The sequence below is a fragment of the Haliaeetus albicilla genome, chromosome 13, assembly GCF_947461875.1.
Source record: "Haliaeetus albicilla chromosome 13, bHalAlb1.1, whole genome shotgun sequence".
Classification (NCBI taxonomy): Eukaryota; Metazoa; Chordata; class Aves; order Accipitriformes; family Accipitridae; genus Haliaeetus; species Haliaeetus albicilla.
The window spans coordinates 9216927-9236761 of NC_091495.1; the positions used below are offsets into that span (position 1 = coordinate 9216927).

General features: G+C 43.8%; 1 protein-coding gene across 1 annotated transcript; it reads left to right on the forward strand.

Annotated features, from left to right (window-relative positions):
• The first annotated feature begins 453 nt into the window (after positions 1 to 453).
• Positions 454 to 11011, forward strand: SLC30A10 (solute carrier family 30 member 10). Its single transcript, XM_069800109.1, has 4 exons — positions 454 to 1069; positions 1524 to 1607; positions 5091 to 5327; positions 6079 to 11011. The coding sequence occupies exons 1-4, from the start codon at positions 553 to 555 to the stop codon at positions 6552 to 6554; spliced, it is 1314 nt and encodes a 437-aa protein (XP_069656210.1). The 5' UTR covers positions 454 to 552; the 3' UTR covers positions 6555 to 11011.
• The last annotated feature ends 8824 nt before the right edge of the window (positions 11012 to 19835 follow it).

Genomic DNA, 19835 nt, shown 5'->3' on the forward strand with positions numbered 1-19835 from the left:
CTAGCAGCAGGAAACTACCTGGTTCGGTAGGTGGCACTCTGTCCTCTGACTTGGCACCGCAGCCACCGCCGAAGGGCCAAGGGAGCAGAAGGGCTGGGCCGGTCCCGGGGCAGCGCGGTGGTACCCGCCGAGCCGCGGGGCCGGGCGGTCGCCGTCGTGCGGGTGCCTCTGCCCACCCACGCCGGCGCCGCAGGTCCGCGCCTCCCCGCGGCCCCTTTTTTAGTTCCCCTTTATCCGTCTCTTCGCCATTTCCCGTCTGACCCGCGCTCGTTCCGAACGTGAGCCCCGGGGGCGGCGGGCCGGGGCGGGCAGCGGGGGGTCCTCGCAGCCTCCCACCCGGGGAGGCGGCGGCGGGGCGGTGCGGGCGGCCGGCGCCCACCCCGCGGGGCCGGGCGGCGGGCGGGGCCTGGCGCCGCGGCCTGGGGCGGGCGCACTTGTTGCGGGGCCGGCGGCGCTGCCTGCTCGGCGGCGGGGCATGGCCCGGCGCTAGCGGGGAGAGGGGCGCCGGGGGGACCGGCCGCCGCCGCCGCCGCCGCCATCGCCGCCATCGCCATGGGGCGGTACTCGGGGAAGACGTGCCGGCTGATCCTCATGCTGGTGCTCACCGTCGGCTTCTTCGTGGCCGAGCTGGTGTCGGGCTACCTGGGCAACTCCATCGCGCTGGTGTCCGACTCCTTCAACATGCTCTCGGACCTCATCTCCCTCTGCGTGGGCCTCTCCACCGGGCGCATCGCCCGCCGCAGCCGCCGGGGCCCCCGCGCCACCTACGGCTACAGCCGCGCCGAGGCGGTGGGGGCCCTCAGCAACGCCGTCTTCCTCACCGCCCTCTGCTTCACCATCTTCGTGGAGGCCGTCCTCCGCCTCGCCCGGCCCGAGCCCATCGACGACGCCCAGCTGGTGCTCATCGTCGGCACCCTCGGCCTTGCCGTCAACCTCGTGGGGCTCCTCGTCTTCCAGGACTGGGGCGCCTGCTGCCGTCGCCGCCGCCCGCCCGCCCTGACGCCCGCCGCCGCCGCCGTGCTGCGGGCCGTGCCCGGCGGCGCCCCGACGGGGGAGGCGGATGAAGCAGGTGCCTTTCGGCTGCATCCTCGCCGCCTCGCCTCGCCTCGCTGTCCGGCCTTCCCCTCGTGTCCCGCACCTCTCCCCACCCCTCACGCCTTTCCCCGTCCCTCCCCGTCCCCTCTGTCCCTCCCGTTCGTCCCCGGAACCCGCCGAGCTGCCGGACCCATCCTCTGGGCCCTTTCCGAGCCCCAAACCCGCTCACGGGCCCCGGGGAATGTCTCTAACCTCGCTCAGACACCCGCTGCCTCTTTCACCTTGTACTTTACACCGGGCTGGTGGGCGTCCGCTCGGGATGGGGGGAAGCGGCGTTGCTCAGAGAGCTGCCTGGGAGATGTTTTGGCTTGTTTGGTTTTTTTTTTTTTTCTTCTTGTCATCTTTGAAATAAGTTGGTTTTGAGAAGGTTGATGTTTTTTCTGTTTGTAGAACTTATACACAACACAGCGTTTCTTCTTTGAATGCAGGTGATTCACCAAATGACCAAAAAAGCCCTGAAGAGGGGTCTGAGAAGAAAAAAGAGAGAAAGTCTGAAGCCTTGAACATCAGAGGTACAGCATGGGAGTATACCGCTAATATTATATTAACTTTAAACACTCTCTGATTTCCATTTCAGACTCCTCCCCCCCCCCCCCCCAATATCAGTAAGAAATGGAGCAAAACCCCAGGACTCTTCTATGTATCTGGACACAGTTATCTTTAGCAGAAGGGTTTTGGTTGTACAGAATAGCATAGATAATAGCAAAATAGTGTGCTGCTGATTTGGCTCCGAGTGTGCTCACATTTTGATTTTAATTCTTTAGAAAGAGTGCAGCTGAACTCTTTGGAAAGGAGGCAAAGCCTATTTCACTAAGCTCAAGTCACTAGATGCCTTATAGGAAGGTAGAGCAGGTAGCTATGAGGCGCTTCTTTGAGTGTCACTGCTGTAGTAGTTGAGCAGTTTTCAACTTTCAAATACTTTTGGGCAGAAAACAAAATTTCTTTAAATCCCAAGGTTGATAATGTTTTATTGTCAGCACAAGGAAAAAGGTGCTGAAACTGGTGCTCCAGCACAGTGTTTTTCCAGGTCCTTGAACTGTGAACCTGTCCCTGAGAGAGTCTGTGATAGGCTTGGTCCTTCTTACCTTGTAATTCAGCAGCTCTCTGGGTATCTGTGGGGTGAAACTCTATAGCTGCTTCTAGGAATAAATTAACCAAGTGCCTCTCTCCCTCTCTGTATAGGTGTTTGTATGCATACAGGTTTACAGACCTATTCTGAGCAGAGCCAAAAGCAGGTATCTTTGAATATATTAAACATCGAGTTTGTCCCCAAGGAAAGGGCTGTCAGCTGAAACAGAAAGGTAGAGAATAGTAGCTTCAGGCTTCTTATGGTCATCTATCAGCACCTGATATTCCTCCAAAGTCATGTAAGTTGGCATCACGTGAATTCAGCTTAAAGAGGTCGACACGGCAGTCAGGTACCTGGTTTGGGGGGGTTTTTTGGTGTGTGCCTGTCTACCTGTCTTTCAAAAGTGTTTTCAGAGTTACACAGATGTGTCTGTAAGGGAAGACACTTTGGAAATCAAACCATGTGCTAGAGCCACAACACTTTCCTGAAAGTCTAGAAGTTGGTGTCACTGGATATTATAGCATTATAGTGGTAAGATTATTGGAGCAGGAAAAGCAAACTGTCACTTTCAGCGATGGAGGAGAGAAGAGTAAGAAACCAATGAGTATATTTTAGTGAAGGTCTTACTTGCCTGAATGACAGTGCTTAGGCATAACGATGCTGGAAACCCTCAAAAATGTCTGAAGGATAAGGAGTTTTGTGTCAGTTATTTTAAGATACCTGTCATCTTTGATTTTTAAAAAGAGAGTTTTTCTTTAAGTGCTACTTTAGTATGTCATCTTTGCAAAATCTATTTTTGTTGTCCTTACAAATATTCCTTGCTTCTGTAGCCAATACTACACATACGTGTGTTTAAAATTCCAATTCAAAATCTATGTTTTTCCTTTGAAGTTAGTTACATAGCTATACTGAACTTCATAATCACTTGGCAAAAAATTCTGTATGTTATAGAATCGAAGCCTCCCTGAAAAACATGGCTGGACAAAACAGATTGGCAGAGAAGCTGCTTCCTTGATTTTAAAAGTGGTAGGAACAGGAATCCATACATTCTGCCTGACAGGATTAATTATTGCAGTGTGTGTAAAATTATTCCTTTTACTTCTTGAGCATATGCAGAGTCGTTCAGACTTTCCAACACAAGCTGTTGGAAACTATGCGTTACCTATGGTCTTACCATACTGACTTTATCTAATAAAAATTCGTTTTCGGTTCTATCTTATAACCATAGCTTTTGGGGATCGATAGGGAAATGGGTTCATTTCTGTCTACATTCTGTCACATCGTTATGTGATGCCTAACCAAGACATACATGTTAATGGTGTTAGTAATGTAAAATAAGCATTTTCCAAATTGCGTATTCTCAATTCATAATTTATCCAAATTCTGACATACTTCCTTTTTTCTTAATTCAAAAGACTTTCTGAAACATTTTCCTGTTCTTTTTAAGCTGTGCTCTCTAGTTAGTTGCCTTGGCAATTGCATCCTGCCTGTCCCTCTTGTTAGTGCAATAGCTGATAGCCTGTGCTGAATCAGGGTTAATTTGTAAATGAAAAGGAAACACTGCAACACTGTTAGGAGGAGTAAAACCCTGTGGGAGTCTGCCAAGTGGGGCAGAACACCCCTGACTCCAGCAGAAAGAGCTGGACTCACTGGAAGCTTGTACTTTCTTATCTGACCCAAGTGATTCAGAGGAACTCCGGTGGTTATTGCCTTCATTTCTCACACAGAATATCAACGTTCATGCACAGAGCTGGCAAGAAACAGGAGGACTGGCACAGCTCTAGGTCTAATCCAGTGTCAAAACTCTTCGCTGTGTTGTTAGTGAGTTTCGGAGGGAGCCTTTTACAGCTTCTCCAGCCCAGAGGAAGTGATTAAATGGGAGTGAAGCTCTTGGAAGTGCTTGTTGTAGGGATGTTAAAAGGAGATGGTCCATTTTATTCTCTCACAGGCTCTGAATGAAAAGTTTTGACAAAGAAATTAACTTCATATATTGAGAGATGTTATGAATTAGGCATGGGCTGGAATGAAATCTGAGTCTGAACGGTAAAGACTGACAAAACTGGAGTGCACCTGAGCAATGATGGGAAGAGGGAAGATTATGTAAAGGAGTAAAAACAAAGAAAAAATGAGTTCTTAGATTATTGTAACTTTATAGCAAGAAGACTACTGTGGTCATTGTAGTTGAAAGGGCAGCTAGAAATATGTTATTACAAGAGCCTGTTTTGTGTCTTTACCTTTTGTGCAAAAACATTCCTATAGATGTAAAAAGTGGTACCCAGCATTCCTCTCAATTAAGAGTAGTCCAGGCACATATTAAACCATCGAGTCCAAGTGACTGACTCTCAAACTAGATTCTGATTTTTTGGGGGGGGTCTGAGGGCTAGTACTGTTGGTGGGACAAGGTTTAATATGACTAGTAATCAAGCTTGATCCAAAAATTGGAATTTGAGGGCATTTGGAGCCATAGGTTTCACTTAGGTAATTTTTCAGATTTCAACAGTGTCATAGAAGCTGATGGAAGAGAATAACTGTTACTGGGGGTTGTCTGTGGCTCTCTTAGCCTCAACGTAAAACAGATAGATTTAGTCATCAATTTTTAATTGAGAATTCAGATTTAATGTGCCAGGATCTCTTAATAATCTGCAGGCATTTAAGCAAACACATTTTACGTTGCCATGGCATTGCAGTTGGACCGCAGTTGCTAGCATACCCTACATGTTTAATAATGCATCCCACTTAAGCAGCTGTGGTTCAGAGTCAGTATTTCCTTTGCTATTTTGTTCTGAAAGCTGTTATTGAAAACTTCGGTTATGATGTTAGTGTCTGGAATACTGTGTCAATTAGAACAGACTTGCAAAATGCAGCATTGCTCTCCCCCTCTCCGCCCAAAACCCCCCTCTAATGGAAATTGTGCCATTTGTTTCAGGTGTTCTTTTGCATGTTATGGGAGATGCACTTGGATCTGTGGTCGTGGTAGTTGCTGCTACAATCTTCCATGTACTTCCTCTGGGGAATGCTCCGTGTAACTGGCAGTGCTACATCGATCCAAGCCTGACAATAATTATGGTGTTCATCATCTTGTCTTCTGCATTCCCACTTATCAAGGAGACCTCAATTATTTTGTTGCAGATGGTTCCCAAAGGTGTTAATATGCAACTACTGAGTAAGTCAAATTTGTTGTTGAAATGCTATTAATTTTAATGATATATTTCAATGCATATGTTATTTCTGGAATGACATGTTTGGATTATTTACTCGTAATAGCTCTAAATTCTCAAGAACTGTGAGAAATAGTCACATGCCTGTGTCCTAGCAACATGACTCAAATCTCTCTGGATTAGTTAAAGCATGCATTTTGAGAATGTGGTATTCCAACAGTACATCAAAAATGCCAGGTCTTGAGCTGTTAATGCTTTGTGTGGGGTGTTTGTGAAAGAAACAACATTGAATTACAGTATTTCCCAACCCAGCAGCGGCTTCTTCCAAAAGGCTTCCAAAACAGCTTAGACATTTCCATTAAGGTTGGTTAATTTTGTAGCTCTCTGGTGTTGTTCACACTGGTTAATTGTGGAGTAGCACTGGTTATTTCTGGAATTCCACTGTGCTGAGGCCTAAAGAAACCAGAAGATGGGTGTCTTGGCCAAGGAAGAGGTGCTCTAACACTTCTGTGAACAGCTGGTAAATTGCTGTTTGGGAACCTGAGGGACAGGTGAACCCAGAAGGAAGGGTGGCCTGCTCTTGTGGTCATCTGGAGACTGAACTGAAGGCAGCTGGGAGTAGACATATTTTACTAAGTACAGCTCTTTTAAAAAGATAGTTCAGGGGCTGCTGCTTTCAGATAGGGCTCTTAATGAGAAAGCTGGTAATTAGCCAGTACACAAAAGCCTTTAATATCTTTCTCTTATGTCTTCCAGCTGACAGACTAGCTCGTGTACCGGGGGTTAGCAGCCTTCATGAGGTGCATGTTTGGGAGCTTGCAGGTGGGAAGAATATTGCTACTCTTCATATCAAGTGCCAAACCCCTACTGATTACCAAGATGCTGCTTATAAAATTCGGAAGGTTTTCCACGAAGCAGGGATCCATTCTGTGACCATCCAGCCCGAGTACATTGACCACAAGACCTCCCAGCTACTGTGCAGCTCACCCTGCATCTCAAAAGCTTGTGACTCTCAGCTGTGCTGCAGTCAGCGGGAGCCCCCCCTGGCTAAAACTAATGGCTATACTGAGAAAAACGATAGTTGCCTTTCTGAACTGCGTAAAGACAATGGTTCAAGTAAAAACGATATTGAAATCCCTATCGAGTACCCACTGGCAGAGGATAGCATTAAAAATGTTAAAAATTGTGACAAGTCTGATGAGAAATCCCAGTTGAGCAGTACACGACTTTAGGCAATTCCCTCTACTCTGCATAATGTCTTCATAGAACAAATGTATCCTGGCTGGGAAGGGGGTCATTGGTGGTTCTAGCTGAAGTTGGTGTGGCAAAAAGATTTCTGTGCTTTAGCTGTAAACCAAAATACACCTAAAACCCCCTTGTATCTGAAAAAAGGATTAATATTTCCACGAAGGGTGTTGCATTCACGCAAGATTTTTTTGATACAGCCTAACCTAGTTCTTACCAAACTACATGTGAATATCTGTTGTTAGAGTGGGTGGGGTGTATTGCTGTCTGCACTGATGCTTGTAGTTAATGGCCAGTGGCACTGGGAATGAAACTCTGGCCTTTTCTGCTGAAGTGAGCTGTTTCCTGAAAGTCCTGTGGCCAGTTAACAATTGTACTGGGCTAAAGTACTGTATATTTATAAAGGACTTCAGTAGAGATGCTTTACTGATCCTTAAAACCATTTTTGCCATAGACAGTTCTTGTTTAACAGTAACACTTGTGCTTCTGGCCAGTGGGGTTTGTGAATGAAATTAAGAGTGTCTAAGGGGGATGGGAAGCACTCAGGAATTTTTGCTTCCATTGTTTTCTTGATTGACTCCTGTATTTAGGGACAGAGCGGAAGCTGGTCTTGCTTCTCAACTAGTAATACTGGAGTCCTACCCTAATCACAGATAAGTATGCTAAAGAATAGACTTCTTATCATGAAAGCAAAGAAAGACTTACTAACGTTGTCTGTACTGATTCTAGCAAATGGAAGTGCAGGCAGTCATCCAATTAACTTTACCTTGTTCGCTGTTGTGATTGTGTACAACTCAGTCTTTTTTTTTTTTTTTTTCTCCTGACAACAGAAGTTATAATAGCCACGGTCTTAATTCATCATTGTGCAGGATGATTGCAGTATCTTTAACACTGAATGTCTGTCATTATTCATGCTGAATAAATAAGCTAATGTGTCTATTATGAACAGTTAAAATTCTGCAATTCTATTATTAAGACATAATTTAATACAGTATTAATTAAGAAAGTCCCTTTAAAGTTTTATATGCGGTATTATCACTTAGAGGGAGCTTTAAAAAATTACAGGGAACTTTTCCTGGTTTAATCTCAATTATTTCTTGTTGGTTTGTTTTAAAGGTCTAAGCCCTCCCCTTTGCCCTCCTCCTCGTCCCCCTGCCCAAAGGTGTATCTCAAAGTGTATTTAGCGAAGCAGTTCCATTATCTTTTTGCTCCTTGCTCTTTTTGAAGGTAGGCAAGCGTGCTCTAAGGAAAACAAGATGACGTGCCCTGTCACCAGTGCTGGATTTAGGTCAGGTATGTTCTCCAGGTTTCTGGGAGAGGAGACCCACCACCTAATCCACGGGGAGTGTGGTGCTTAGCCTCACTGGCTATGCAGACCTGATCCAGAAGCTTTCAAATACATCTTGCTGTCAAAAGCAGCCTTTCAGTGGTCTGTGTGGCCTGGGCAGGCTATTTTATTCATTTATTCATAGGGACACCTTTATAAAATAGTGGTGTCTTTACCTCAGTGACACCTTAACAGAAAGGGCAAACTGATTTCCTGCCTGGGCTGGGAAAATACCAGGACCTCCTTGTAAAGCTGGCTTGAAAGCAGCCAACTCCTTATTAATAAGGATGATTACATTAAGTCAATGAATATTAAAACACACAGCAGGATATTTTGCTGCTTGGAAAATGGTATTTACTGAAGCAGTGATTGCAGTCTAAATAGCACGTTTCTAGATTGTACTTACGCCTTTTGAACAGATTCTTGGCTGAACTAATATATTTTATAGCCTTCCATTGTAGGTTTGTATTATATAAATTAAACTATGTGTTAGTATAATTAAAAGCTTGATCCTGCACTCTGTGTGATTCTGTTGGCAACAACAGAGGTGAAAGCAGCAGGATCTTGCTTGGCAGTTATTGCACGCATTAATGTAAATCAGGAAACATTTTAAGAATTGCTCTATCTTTTAAAAGCGTGTAGCATGAAGTAAGACAGCCCTTTCCTCTGTTCTTTTTGTCCTTATTTTCATCTGTGATGATGTCTAAATGTCGAGGTTTAGATGTAAACAACAAATATATTTATAGTTTTTCTGAGAACTGGAATAGAAGGCTCCCAAAATAATAACAAAGTCTATGGGAGAACTTGCTTCCCAGATATCCTCTAAAACAAGCACCCTTTTATAATTATGCATTTGTGTCTTAAATCAGGTAATTTTTTTATATATACATTTTATTAAATAGTTGAAAGATGGAATGGCAGTATTGTTTACTCTGGAATTAGACAAAACTAGTATGTGTAATGTTGGGGCATTTGACAAAATATACCATCTTTTTCTTTATCCTTCCAGTGTTTGTTAAAACTGTGCTTATCAATGTTTTTTAAGTTTTTAAAAGTGTTGTAACCTGAAAATACAATGAAGTAACATCCTGAAACTTTTTTTTGAGTGTACTGTAATTGTTGCCTATGAATAAATAGGAAAATACCAGGGATTATAGAAATCTTCAGGTCTAGAAAAAAAGCAGATTTTAAATTTGCTTTGTTACTTAAGCAAGCAAACCCAACAGAGCCATGTTATTGATAAGAACCTTGCTTTTTCTGTGTAGGGACCTTCAGGGTATTCAGCTAAGGTTTCTGACTTGGTATCCTTGCCTTCCTTTGAGTCTCGCAACAAAATATTTTTCTTCTCTGTTTTAAGTGTGTCACAGCTAGGCTGTACTCTGTGGCCCCTCTCTACTTCTGTAGAAGACTTCATGCTAATCAGTGTGTATTTTGTATTGGCTTATTCCCCTTCAGTTCTTGGCATATCACTTCTAAGTCTCTTGAAGTAGGCTTACCTCATTTTGAAATACAGTATATTTCAGTATTTGCCCTTATCTATGGGCACTTGTTCTAAATTCAGTTTCGTAGTGTATGGTACTGTCGTCAAATCTCTTTTCTGTAATCCCTTATGATTGCATCATTATGGTATTCGGGTTCTTTTGCAGTGGTTGCCCCTATCTGTCCATCACTGTCTGTAGCAATGGAAATCTGCTTAAAATACAGGTGACTTTCAACTGGTTGTCCAACTTATGTGGCCCTCTGATCCATAACCAGTCATACGTGTGACCTAGCTGTATGTCAATGAAACATTTGCTAGCCTTGCCAGACAGTTTTGGAGTAAAATTCAAACCTGGAATAAATTAACATGGCATTGAATGCAAAAGCAATTTACTGGCCTTCATCAGTCATGGGCCTTTTCTTAAAGTGAATAAATTTTCTGTCACCTTTTGGTATGTGCCAAATATGCCAATTTGATTGTTAATTTTTCCTTCTTCTGTAACTGCCTAAACTGCCTTTGCTCTTCTATGTAAAGAAAAATAACCGATGCTGTTTTTAGGAGTATTGCCTTTGTTTTACCAAGTTTTCAGCTGACTTCCTTTTCCTTGTGTCCTTCATGATACTTATTTTGACTTGTAGTGCAACCGTGGGTTTTTTCCTCTTAATGTTTTTCCTATTCTTTGTCTCTTCAATAAAAGCAGTATGGTTTTGCTAGCCTTCTGATCATGGTGATGTACCTATAATACCATTTAGAAATACCTCTTTTATGCACTGGTTTAATTTTTGCACTCCATTTTATTCAAATTCACCTGCTTTCTGTTTTTGCTGTGTGATATACGTTACCATTGCAAACCACCTTTTGACCTTGTTTAGTTCTTCCTATACCATCCCCCTCCCCTGTCTGATTATAACACTTACTGTCCTGAATGCTCCCTTTTATTCTGAACTTTGAAGGGAATGTGCCAGCATCCAAATTTTCCCCAAAGTGAAGTTCACCACCCAAGGTCTATGGATGGCTTGACGTGAGCTACTCCAAGGACTATTTTATGTCCTGTGGTCTGTGTAGAAGTGGTGTCTAAGTAGTCATCCTGAGATATAAATATTTATATATGCTTAAATTCTTCACAAACACTCCACTTGAACCAACTTTTTAGAGAAGGTTGGTTTCTAAACCTGAGCAGGTATAATGGAATCAGTAGGGTTCATTAGTCATTCATTAACACCTTAGGGGAAAGCTTGGATGACTAACTGGAAAGCAGGTAAAAGGGACTTTTCTGAAAAGATAATTCAAAAGCTGTGAAGATTTCTGTAGGTTCCACTACTTATTGTGCTGTACAGTGGAAGCACTTTCTATGTTAAATACTTTATTTGAACAGTGATACCTCGGTATGTCACTGTGTAAATTTGTTACATTTATGGAGTTGTGTTGCTTAAAAGTTTCCTCCAGTTTTTCTGTTCATTATGTGACTTAAATAATGTGCCAAAATGTAATTTCCATGATTGCTGAATCAATGAATTGTAAATTTCACTGTGGTTTTATTAACTATTAGTGAAAAATTACTTAAAGTTATGTACAGTTATATTTTTTTTCAAAATGAAGTTTGAATGCTTTGTAAATAAAGTGTATTTTTAAATAAACCTGTTGTTCTGAGCTTGATATATGTTAGCAATAGAGAGCTTGTGTCAACGTGGAAAATTTTAAGACCTTTGTAGGAGTAAAGTTTGTTCTTAACCTGTGAGCTTGTTAACGCTGCAAATTTTGTTACATATTTGGACGAAAAGGGGAATGCCACTCAAAGATTTTCCTCTGCAAGCAGCCTAGAGTTTCCAAATCTGGGAATGAATTTATTGCTCGTAACTCCAGGGTACCAGGCAAGGATCTTGGCTGCAAGAGCTGGATGGGCTCTTCCCAGAGCGCAGCTGCCGTGTTGCCGCCTGGCTCTGCTGGTGATGCCTGCTCGTTCCACGTTCAGCTGCAGCTTCTGCTCAGCAGCTCTCCTGCTCGCTCTGTCTTCAGATTCGCACCTCTGCGGGAGCGAGGATGTTGCCACATGCAGAAAGCTGACTGTAGGTGTGACATCAGGCTCGGGAGAGCTTCGAGATACTCTGTCCTCGTTTCAGCCGGGATAGAGTTTCTTTTCTTCTTAGTAGCTCGTACAATGCTGTGTTTTGGATTTAGGATGAGAATAATGTTGATAATGCACTGACGTTTTAGTTGTTGATGAGCAGTGCTTACCCAGAGCCAAGGGCTTTTCTGCTTCTCAGCCCACCCCACCAGCGAGGAGGCTGGGGGGGCACGAGGAGTTGGGAAGGGACACAGCCGGGACAGCCGACCCCAACTGACCCGAGGAATATTCCAGACCATACGATGTCATGCTCAGCGTATAAACTAGGGGGAAAGCTGCTGGGGGGCTGCTGCTCAGGAGCAGGCTGGGCATCTCTTTTTGTTATTTTCCTTTTAATTACAATTATTATAATTATAATATTTCAATTATTAAACTGTTCTTACCTCAACCCACTAGTTTTCTTACTTTTACCCTTCCGATTCTCTCCCCCGTCCCACTGGTGGGGGAGCAAGTGGGCAGCTCTGTGGGGCTTAGTTGCTGGCTGGGGTTGAACTACGATGCTCTCACTTCTGGGTTTAATGACCTGAATGTGCATGTTAGAAATGAGATGAGGCCTAACACTAAATTTAGGTGCTGTTTTTAGAGCAGCAGTCATGGAGGTGACCTCATATGTTCCTCTCTCCTTAACATCAATATCAAGTCATCTGCCACCTGGGTCCTACCCCACTGTGTCTGATTTTCCAGTTGTCCATGTACCTACATGTTTTTGTTAGTAATGATCAGTAAGGAGTCAATAGTAGTTGTGTGTCATGGTTTGGGATTTGGGAGACAGAAATGAAAACTCTATAAAGCAATTCCTGACAAATAAAATTAGAATAATACATATGCTCAAGAGGAAAAAAAAAAAAGAATTAAGAATAGAAAATAAATGTTGAGGGTTTAACCTAACTGTTATTGGTTGTACATGAAAATGATTGCAGCAGTGCTGCCCAAGTGATCCTGGGATTGCTTTTCAAAGAGCTAAGGTCAGACTCTGACCAATAAATGTTGAAAACCACCATTTTAGGACAAGAAAAACAAGGGTTGATAGATTTGGAGCATGCGGTTTTAATCCTGACATTTAATGAACAGTTTCCCTGCTGTGCAGACTGGCATAAGGCACTTGAAATTCAAGGACTTCTCCTCTACGTAGAGGCCCTTATTTTGTATCTGGGTCCTTCTGGAGCAGAAAGTATTTTCTGCATTGGAGGGCTGCTACTGTTTTGATACTTACCTACCCTCCAAGAAGCCACAGAAGAACTAGGATGAGTTTGGGCTGGATGTAGTAGGTTGCATTTTTAAAAACAGCTTCTAAAAAAAAATAATCCACAATCTGTATGATTTCTTATGCATCCAATATTTCTGTATGCAAAATGTTTATGCATTCAAGTTATAATATATATTTGCAATTACAGTTTGTTGGGCTTTCAAATGTGTGGTTTTAAACCCACACCCTTCTGTAAGAATATTTCAGGAGACTGCTGTGGATTCTCCACAGATGAGCGCACAACATCTATCTGCTGAGGGTAAATACTTTCTGATCTGGCGGAGATCCTCTTCTGATCCAAAGTTGTAGTAAGAAGTACGGAAATAATAGTGGTCACAAATGGGTGATGAAGGGTCAGTTAAATTCCCTGGCAAATTTAGAATATAGTTGGGATAAATCTTCCAGTTAGGGCAAGGTGGAGGTTCAGTAAAACTGAGAGTAGATGTACAATGAAATGTCGAGGGAAGTTAATGGGGTATTCAGCGAGGACGAGTAAAGCCTCTGTCTCTTCAGGGACACAAGCTTTGCCCTCTGATGCAAAGATGGAATTTATTGTTGAGGCCTAGCTGTATTTTACAGGCAGAGAGCTATTTTGCTATAGAATTCTAGATGGAGAAGCATAATTTTAATGCTTACCATCAACTCTCCAGAGAAGTCACTAGAGCAGCCCTGCAGGTTTGTGCTGAACTTGTCTCTGCCAAAATGACATTGGCTGTCTGATTAAAGCAGCACATATCTTGGTCAATAGAGATAGTAGGCACTTGAATAACTGTGAAGTGTTATTTACTACTGTATTAGGAAATTAATTATACCTGGGAATATTCCCAGGCACAGAGACCAACAGGCACAGAAGAGCTTGCATCTATGCTAGTAAAATACCGTCCACTTCAAAAGAGGGTGGCTCCATGCTGATGGCCAACTGAGATTAGGTCCTTGACTCTGGACTGTGCCCAGGAATGGCTGGGGAGAGCAGTAATTGTCGCAGGCTGTGAAATGCTTGAACTGCTTACTGATATAGATGATCACGGTTCATTCCCAGTCACTGTTTAATTTGCTAATATTGATGAGGCCGTTGGTCCCTGAGTCTCTGTGCTATTTTGCAAGGTAGCAGTACCTGCAGATAGAAAAGGAGATGAAGCTGATGGTGGTTTCTTGGGATCTGCGGTTGAAAGGTTTCCTCTTTTTCCACACCTACACCATGCTGTGTCAGTGTGCAGGGCGAGCTGGGAGGGGAAAGGCTGCCCAGATCAACAGTGCAGTCAGCAGATAACGCTATCACCGTGGCTGCTTGCATGGCTCTAGAAACAGAAGGTGCAAGGCAAGTGGCACGTTCGATATGGTGTTGCACTTTGCTTTACCTCCTTTCAGTCCAGTACTTTTTTTTTTTCAGCGTTCACCCATGTTTAGTAAAGCTCTGTGTCTGTTTAACCACGTATTGCTGACCACCCTGTAGTGAGGAGACGGAAACAAAACTACAGCAAAAGGCTTCAGGGTACGTATGGGAAAATAAACCTGTGAAGACATCATACAAGTCATTGAAATGGCACAGTAGGTCCACAGGCTAGGGTACAGAAAGTTCTGTAGGTAAAGGATTGCATAATTCAAGAGGTAGAAAACAATCTTTTCTTCAATATACACCTTAAAAATCAATTTTGTAAAAGCATCTGATGTGGATGAGCCGATCCCCCAAGTTTTAAAACAGGGGGTGGGAAATCAGCACAACGAATGCCATGACATCTTGCAGAACAGCACTTGCTTTAATCAGCTATTTCTTTCTAAAACAGCAGTATGGAGCAGGGATGGTAGCCTTTCTGCATACCCGTTTCCTTTGCCCAAATTGTTCACAGAAAGTGTTTTCCTATGGCTGGGCTTAAGAGTCCAGCAGCGTGCAGGGTCTACCCTGCCACAAAAAAGCCACCAGCAGCACCTGCAGCTCTTGTGCTGGCTGGTGCACGCTGCAAACTTTTGCACCCAGCTGATTTTGGAGACATTGCCATTTGGGGAGCATTTTTCTACTTGCGAAGGTCTCTGGTGTTGTGTAATTTCTAAGAGTGTAAGTGAGTGTTTGGTCAGCCCTAAATTGTCTGGGTGTAGCTTGGCAAGTCATGGAAGAGGGAGATAATAGGGGTCCCCAAGATAATTGTGAGCCTTTGCACGGTGCTGACAGGAGCTGCTCCCCAGCCCTCACTGAGGAGGAAGAGGGTCCTGCTTCTCCCCCAGAGCTGGTGTGGGACATCGTGCATCCCTTGGGACCAACAACTTCAGCTGCTGCCTGGGAAGGATTTGCTGAGGCTTTTGGCGAGGGAAGAGTGGGAACCCGCGCAGCTCCCACGGTGGCCCCGAGACCCCATTCTCTGAGTACCCACTGCGCTTTCAAGCACGATTTCTGAGGCCATCCAGAAGTTGGCAGTGGTGTATATGTATTCTTTCTGCCTCCTGCTCCTGGATGCTTTTTACATGAAGGGAAGGGACTTACTTACCTGGAAATGTATTGAGGCTTTTTTACGATTTCCCTTAATTCCTATTGTCTCCAGGTGTGAGCTTTTTCAATTTTTTTTGCAGTAATTCTGATTTGCTCTCTGCACTTTAGTATCCAAAATATGAAATCTAATCTTAACTGACCATCTCCTTACATTCACATTCACAGTAAGTCCATCTACCCCTGAAAGTAACACTGGCTCGTCTTTTCATGCTAATATGCCAGCACTGTATGCCTGCACTGAAAAGAAAGGAAAAAGCAAAGGCAGAGATCCGAAGGTAGAATTCTAAGGGCTATGAAGTTCTATAAACGGTGAAATGGATTATGCTTCCTTCTGGTTGTAAGGCAGGGTACTAGTCCAAGAAGCAAACTGATCATTTTGGGTTAGTGGTTGGGCTGATGTGAAGGCTATGGCCAAAGCCTGCCTTCGGCAGACCGAGCACCACTGTCCTTGCAGTTTTCAGCTTTGCCAGCCGAAGAAGGAAGGGATTTGGCTCCTGATGCAGAAACATGGGAGCAAATTATCTGCTGGTGGAAGTGAGCACAAGCGTGTTGGCTAGAAGGAAGTTCTGACTATTTTCATCAGCTGAAAATTTGGCCCTGTGCTCTGCTCTTCTCCATGTGGCAGGGAACTGGGCTGCTGGCACAGCCAGAAGGGGTTACACAGCGACTCAGCGGTCACCTCAGGGAGATGAAAATCTATTTTTCTGGCTACAGTGGGGATTTCCAGGGGCCATGGAGCAGTAAGGCAATGCCCCCCCCCCTCCTGCTGACAGCAGCACTTGTTCTTGTACATATATATATATTATTTCTAGCAGAAGACAAAGGCTTCTGCTAATTACGTTATATTTGCAACCCCCAGCTAACACTGATGTTACATTTCCTGCTGAAAGACAAATACTCTCTCTCTTAAGCACTCTGTGTCCTGGCCAAAGAGCAATCATGTGAGGCAGCAGCAACGGGAGACGAGGGGAACAAAGAGGAGCCTGGCTCACAGACCTCTTTCAAAGTAGTTGTTCACTTGGCCAAGGAGTTGGGCAGCTTGCCTGTGCCTTCTTTGAATCCAGCATCTCTCGTACAGCCCCATGCCCGCTGCTGTGTGGGTAAGGGTAACCTTCTTTGCATGGGACACGCACACACACACACAAAGCAAAAAGCAGTCTGCGCAAATGTGGCCTCAGGACAAGGAGCCCGAAGGAAGAAAGGGAGGGAGCACATCTCTCTCATAGGATGGAGATTGTTTCCACAGCAAGTGGCAGCAGCAGAGAGGGTCTGAAGAAATGGAGAAATGTCTTATATTTAACACACACACATGCACACACATGTATATGCATGTATTTATTTTTGCATGCACACACACATATATACACACACATTATACTGACATATATATGAGTGTATGATGCTGACTATGTATGACCCTATTTATTACCATTCAGCAAATGAGAGTTTCTGCTTTAGTCACCGTGCTGTACAAATACTGCTTGCTGGGTATCCCTGATATCTTCTATCTGGTATATCCTTCCTGCTTATCACTTTGAAATTGGACCAATTCAGTATTGTCAAGATTGCATAGTTGCCCTTTAAATTGTTGTGCGTCTGCCTGGCAGTTGGCAGGGCTTTGTGTGTATTTAGTATATTTTCTGTACCATTAATGAGCACTGCCATGTGGATCCGAGATGTGTGAGGAAGCTTTCTGCTAGGTACTGAAGTAATGTAAAGGGCAGAGGCATAATAATCGGACTTTCCTTGTCATGAGGTTCACGCTGATTTTCCCTGCTGTGGTTGATTTGGACAGAGAGGAGCACAAAAGTGGTCCTTAAAAGTTAGCTAGACATGCACAGGGAGAAAAGAAGAGGGCATGGATGGCCAAATACAGCCATTCCCCTGGGGAAAGTCCTCCAGCTGCTTCGTTCAGGGGGTAACTGCTGCTGCAGCGTGTTTTTTGGCTGGCAACAATGGCCATAATCTGACCAGCTCGTATCGCCCCTCCTCAAGCGTGCCGGGTCCTGCTCCACCCTGACTCTATCTGGGGGCTCCAAACTCCAGCCCCTCTGATCCCTTTGATTATTTTCCTTCCAGTTGCTCTTCTCAGATGCTTTTTCCCTTGTCACCCAGTGCCTTCCTAATCTCCTTTCTTCCTTGTCCATCTGTCCAGGGCTGCCAATCTCTCCCTCGCTGGCATGCTTCTGGCCATCTTGTCCTTGCTGTTTTTCTGCTTGGAGTCCTCCTTAGCTTAGTCCTGGAAAAAAATCAAAAAGGGAGGTGTTCAGAGTGGCCTGGTCTAGGGCCCGAAAGAGCAGCCAGCTTGAAAACTAACTTGCTCTTCACAGAACTGCTGCTCAGTTCTATATCTAGACCTGGAGGCTGAAAATAGACTGCTGGTCAATTTTCTCTTTTTTTTTATTGAAAACTATCAAGTGGTGTGTTAGAGGTTAGAAAGTTTGAAGGCATGAAAACTCAGCTCAGTTACTGTGGCTAAGTGGAAGTGATTTTTAATATTACTACTACTACTAACAACATGAAAAGGAAAGGCTGCCGTGACTAGTTTCAGGCAATTTAGAGAAGGGGATGGATACAAAGATAGCCTGCAGTGTTGCTACTTAAGGAAATACTCGTGAACCCTCAAAGCTTTTGTGGGAGACCATGTAAATTCAGGGTTATAGGAAGAATTTGGCTAGACCATTTTCCGCAACCTCCTTCAGGGTCACACAGTGACTCCTGAGATGAAGCTCCCTCCAGCCACCGAGTGCTCTCCCTTTGGCAGCGACCACAGATATCCTCAAGACCATCCTTGAGGTCCTGCCCATCCGCAGCACTGACAAACCACCCATTTTTTAAACCTAGATTTCATCTTATTCGAGACCAGGCTGGCTAGACTGCAGTTGGACGGGGCTGCCGTGAGGCTGACCTGTGCTTAACCTGTTCCTTTCTGCCTTTGCCACCTTGGTTTCCTACGTCCCACCAGCAGCACTCGGAAAACCCCAGAGCATCCTTCTGATGAATGATTTTTCTCAAGACATCAAAAGTATTGTAGAGAGCTTGGGGTGAATACAAAATCAAGAACGATGAGCCTGCATGCATCTCTTGTTCTCAATTTATTGTTTGGGGTGGGGAAAGAAAGAGGGTGTTTTGGGTTCAGTTGCAATAGAGCTTTATATGTGCTCTTTACTCAGCACTATGTGCTTTAGCATAAACCTCCTGACCCCTAGGGAACTGCTGCTGTCATGATAACAAGCAGACATTTAGAGTTAATGCTTATAATAACATTTCATATGGTAAAAGATTTCCAGGGTTTACAACTTTGAACCTGTTATCCTGTACCAGATTAATACAACTGTATTTACAGAAGTGATTACAAAGGCACTTCTCTTGAGACAGGCAACTTTTCTTGTATGAATGATTAAACAGTTCTGACTAATTTGACTGCCATTACACTTTTTAAGGAAGAAGTCTAACGGATCTTGAGCAAAGATTCCAGGCACTTAACCATTTAATCTGATTAATTAAAAATGAAGTTCTGCTGATTTGAAAGACTGGTGATTCCACCTTCACTGAGACTGTGGGTATTGCAAGAGCTGTGGGAATGAACCTCATGAACGGCCACTGTGACACTCGTCATTGCTGCTTGTTTTGCCTGGCTGAACCAATGCCTCTGTCCTGTCAGATTTTTTTTTATAACCTGCCTCCTCCTCTGGGCTTTCAATGATAAGACTATGTTAATAAGGCTGAATTTTGTTTGCCCAGCTGAGCATTGTAAAGAAACCCTCTGAAGTCTTGTTTGACTTTATACTGAGGAGTAAATGTTTACAAATGTTAATCTGTATAGAAATGTCCTAAAGTTTATTGCTCTTAATATCACCAATCATTCCTTTATTAGGAAAGCACCTGAGAACAGGTGAAGGTCAGCGCCCTGTTTTACCAGACGTACTAGAAACATAAAATGAGTGGCACTTCTGAGCCTGAAGAGTTTAAAATGTAGACCAAGTTCTCAAACTTCCTGCTAATTTGGGGATTTTTTTTGATGTGAATTTTGCTTTTAGTGGGATTTGCTGTGAGTAGCCAGTCTAGCTATAGTGAAAGGGCTGTCAGGGGCATGTGTAACTTTTGCTTCTTGGTTGCTTTGTCTTGACTTCAGATTTAGTGATGTTGAGTCTACTTACCAGTTAGTACATCAGGATTTGTGCACATAGAAATATTTTAATCAGTGAACTCATTGATTTCAGTTGTTCTATAAAAAGCTTAGTCTTAGTAAAGAGACTAAGAAGTTAATGAGCCCATTCTTCAGCTCTGACAGGAGCGCTCAGGCTGGCTTCCATCCTGGTATCTATGTCATGCTTTGTGCTTCACCTGTGGGTTCAAAAAGGAAATTATTCGGTCCCTGGTCCCAGGCCTGTGGCAGTCAAGGGATGATACCCTTCTGTAGATTTTGGGTTGTCAATGTAATTCAATTAATGCTTTTCAAGAAATATTTCATGAAGTCCTACATAAGCAGCCAGGAAACAACCTTTACTTTTATGGAAATCATGCTGAATTGGAATTGTCTGGGAGTATAGGCTCTACACTATCAGGAATTTTATTATCTGCCTGAACCAGTTCCTGTTTTTCTTA

Coding starts and splice junctions, on each gene's coding strand:
- SLC30A10 (XM_069800109.1), top strand. CDS start 553: ATGGGGCGGTACTCGGGGAAGACGTGCCGGCTGATCCTCATGCTGGTG. Junction 1,070..1,523: donor GGGGGAGGCGGATGAAGCAG/GTGCCTTTCGGC, acceptor CTTTGAATGCAG/GTGATTCACCAAATGACCAA. Junction 1,608..5,090: donor TGAAGCCTTGAACATCAGAG/GTACAGCATGGG, acceptor CATTTGTTTCAG/GTGTTCTTTTGCATGTTATG.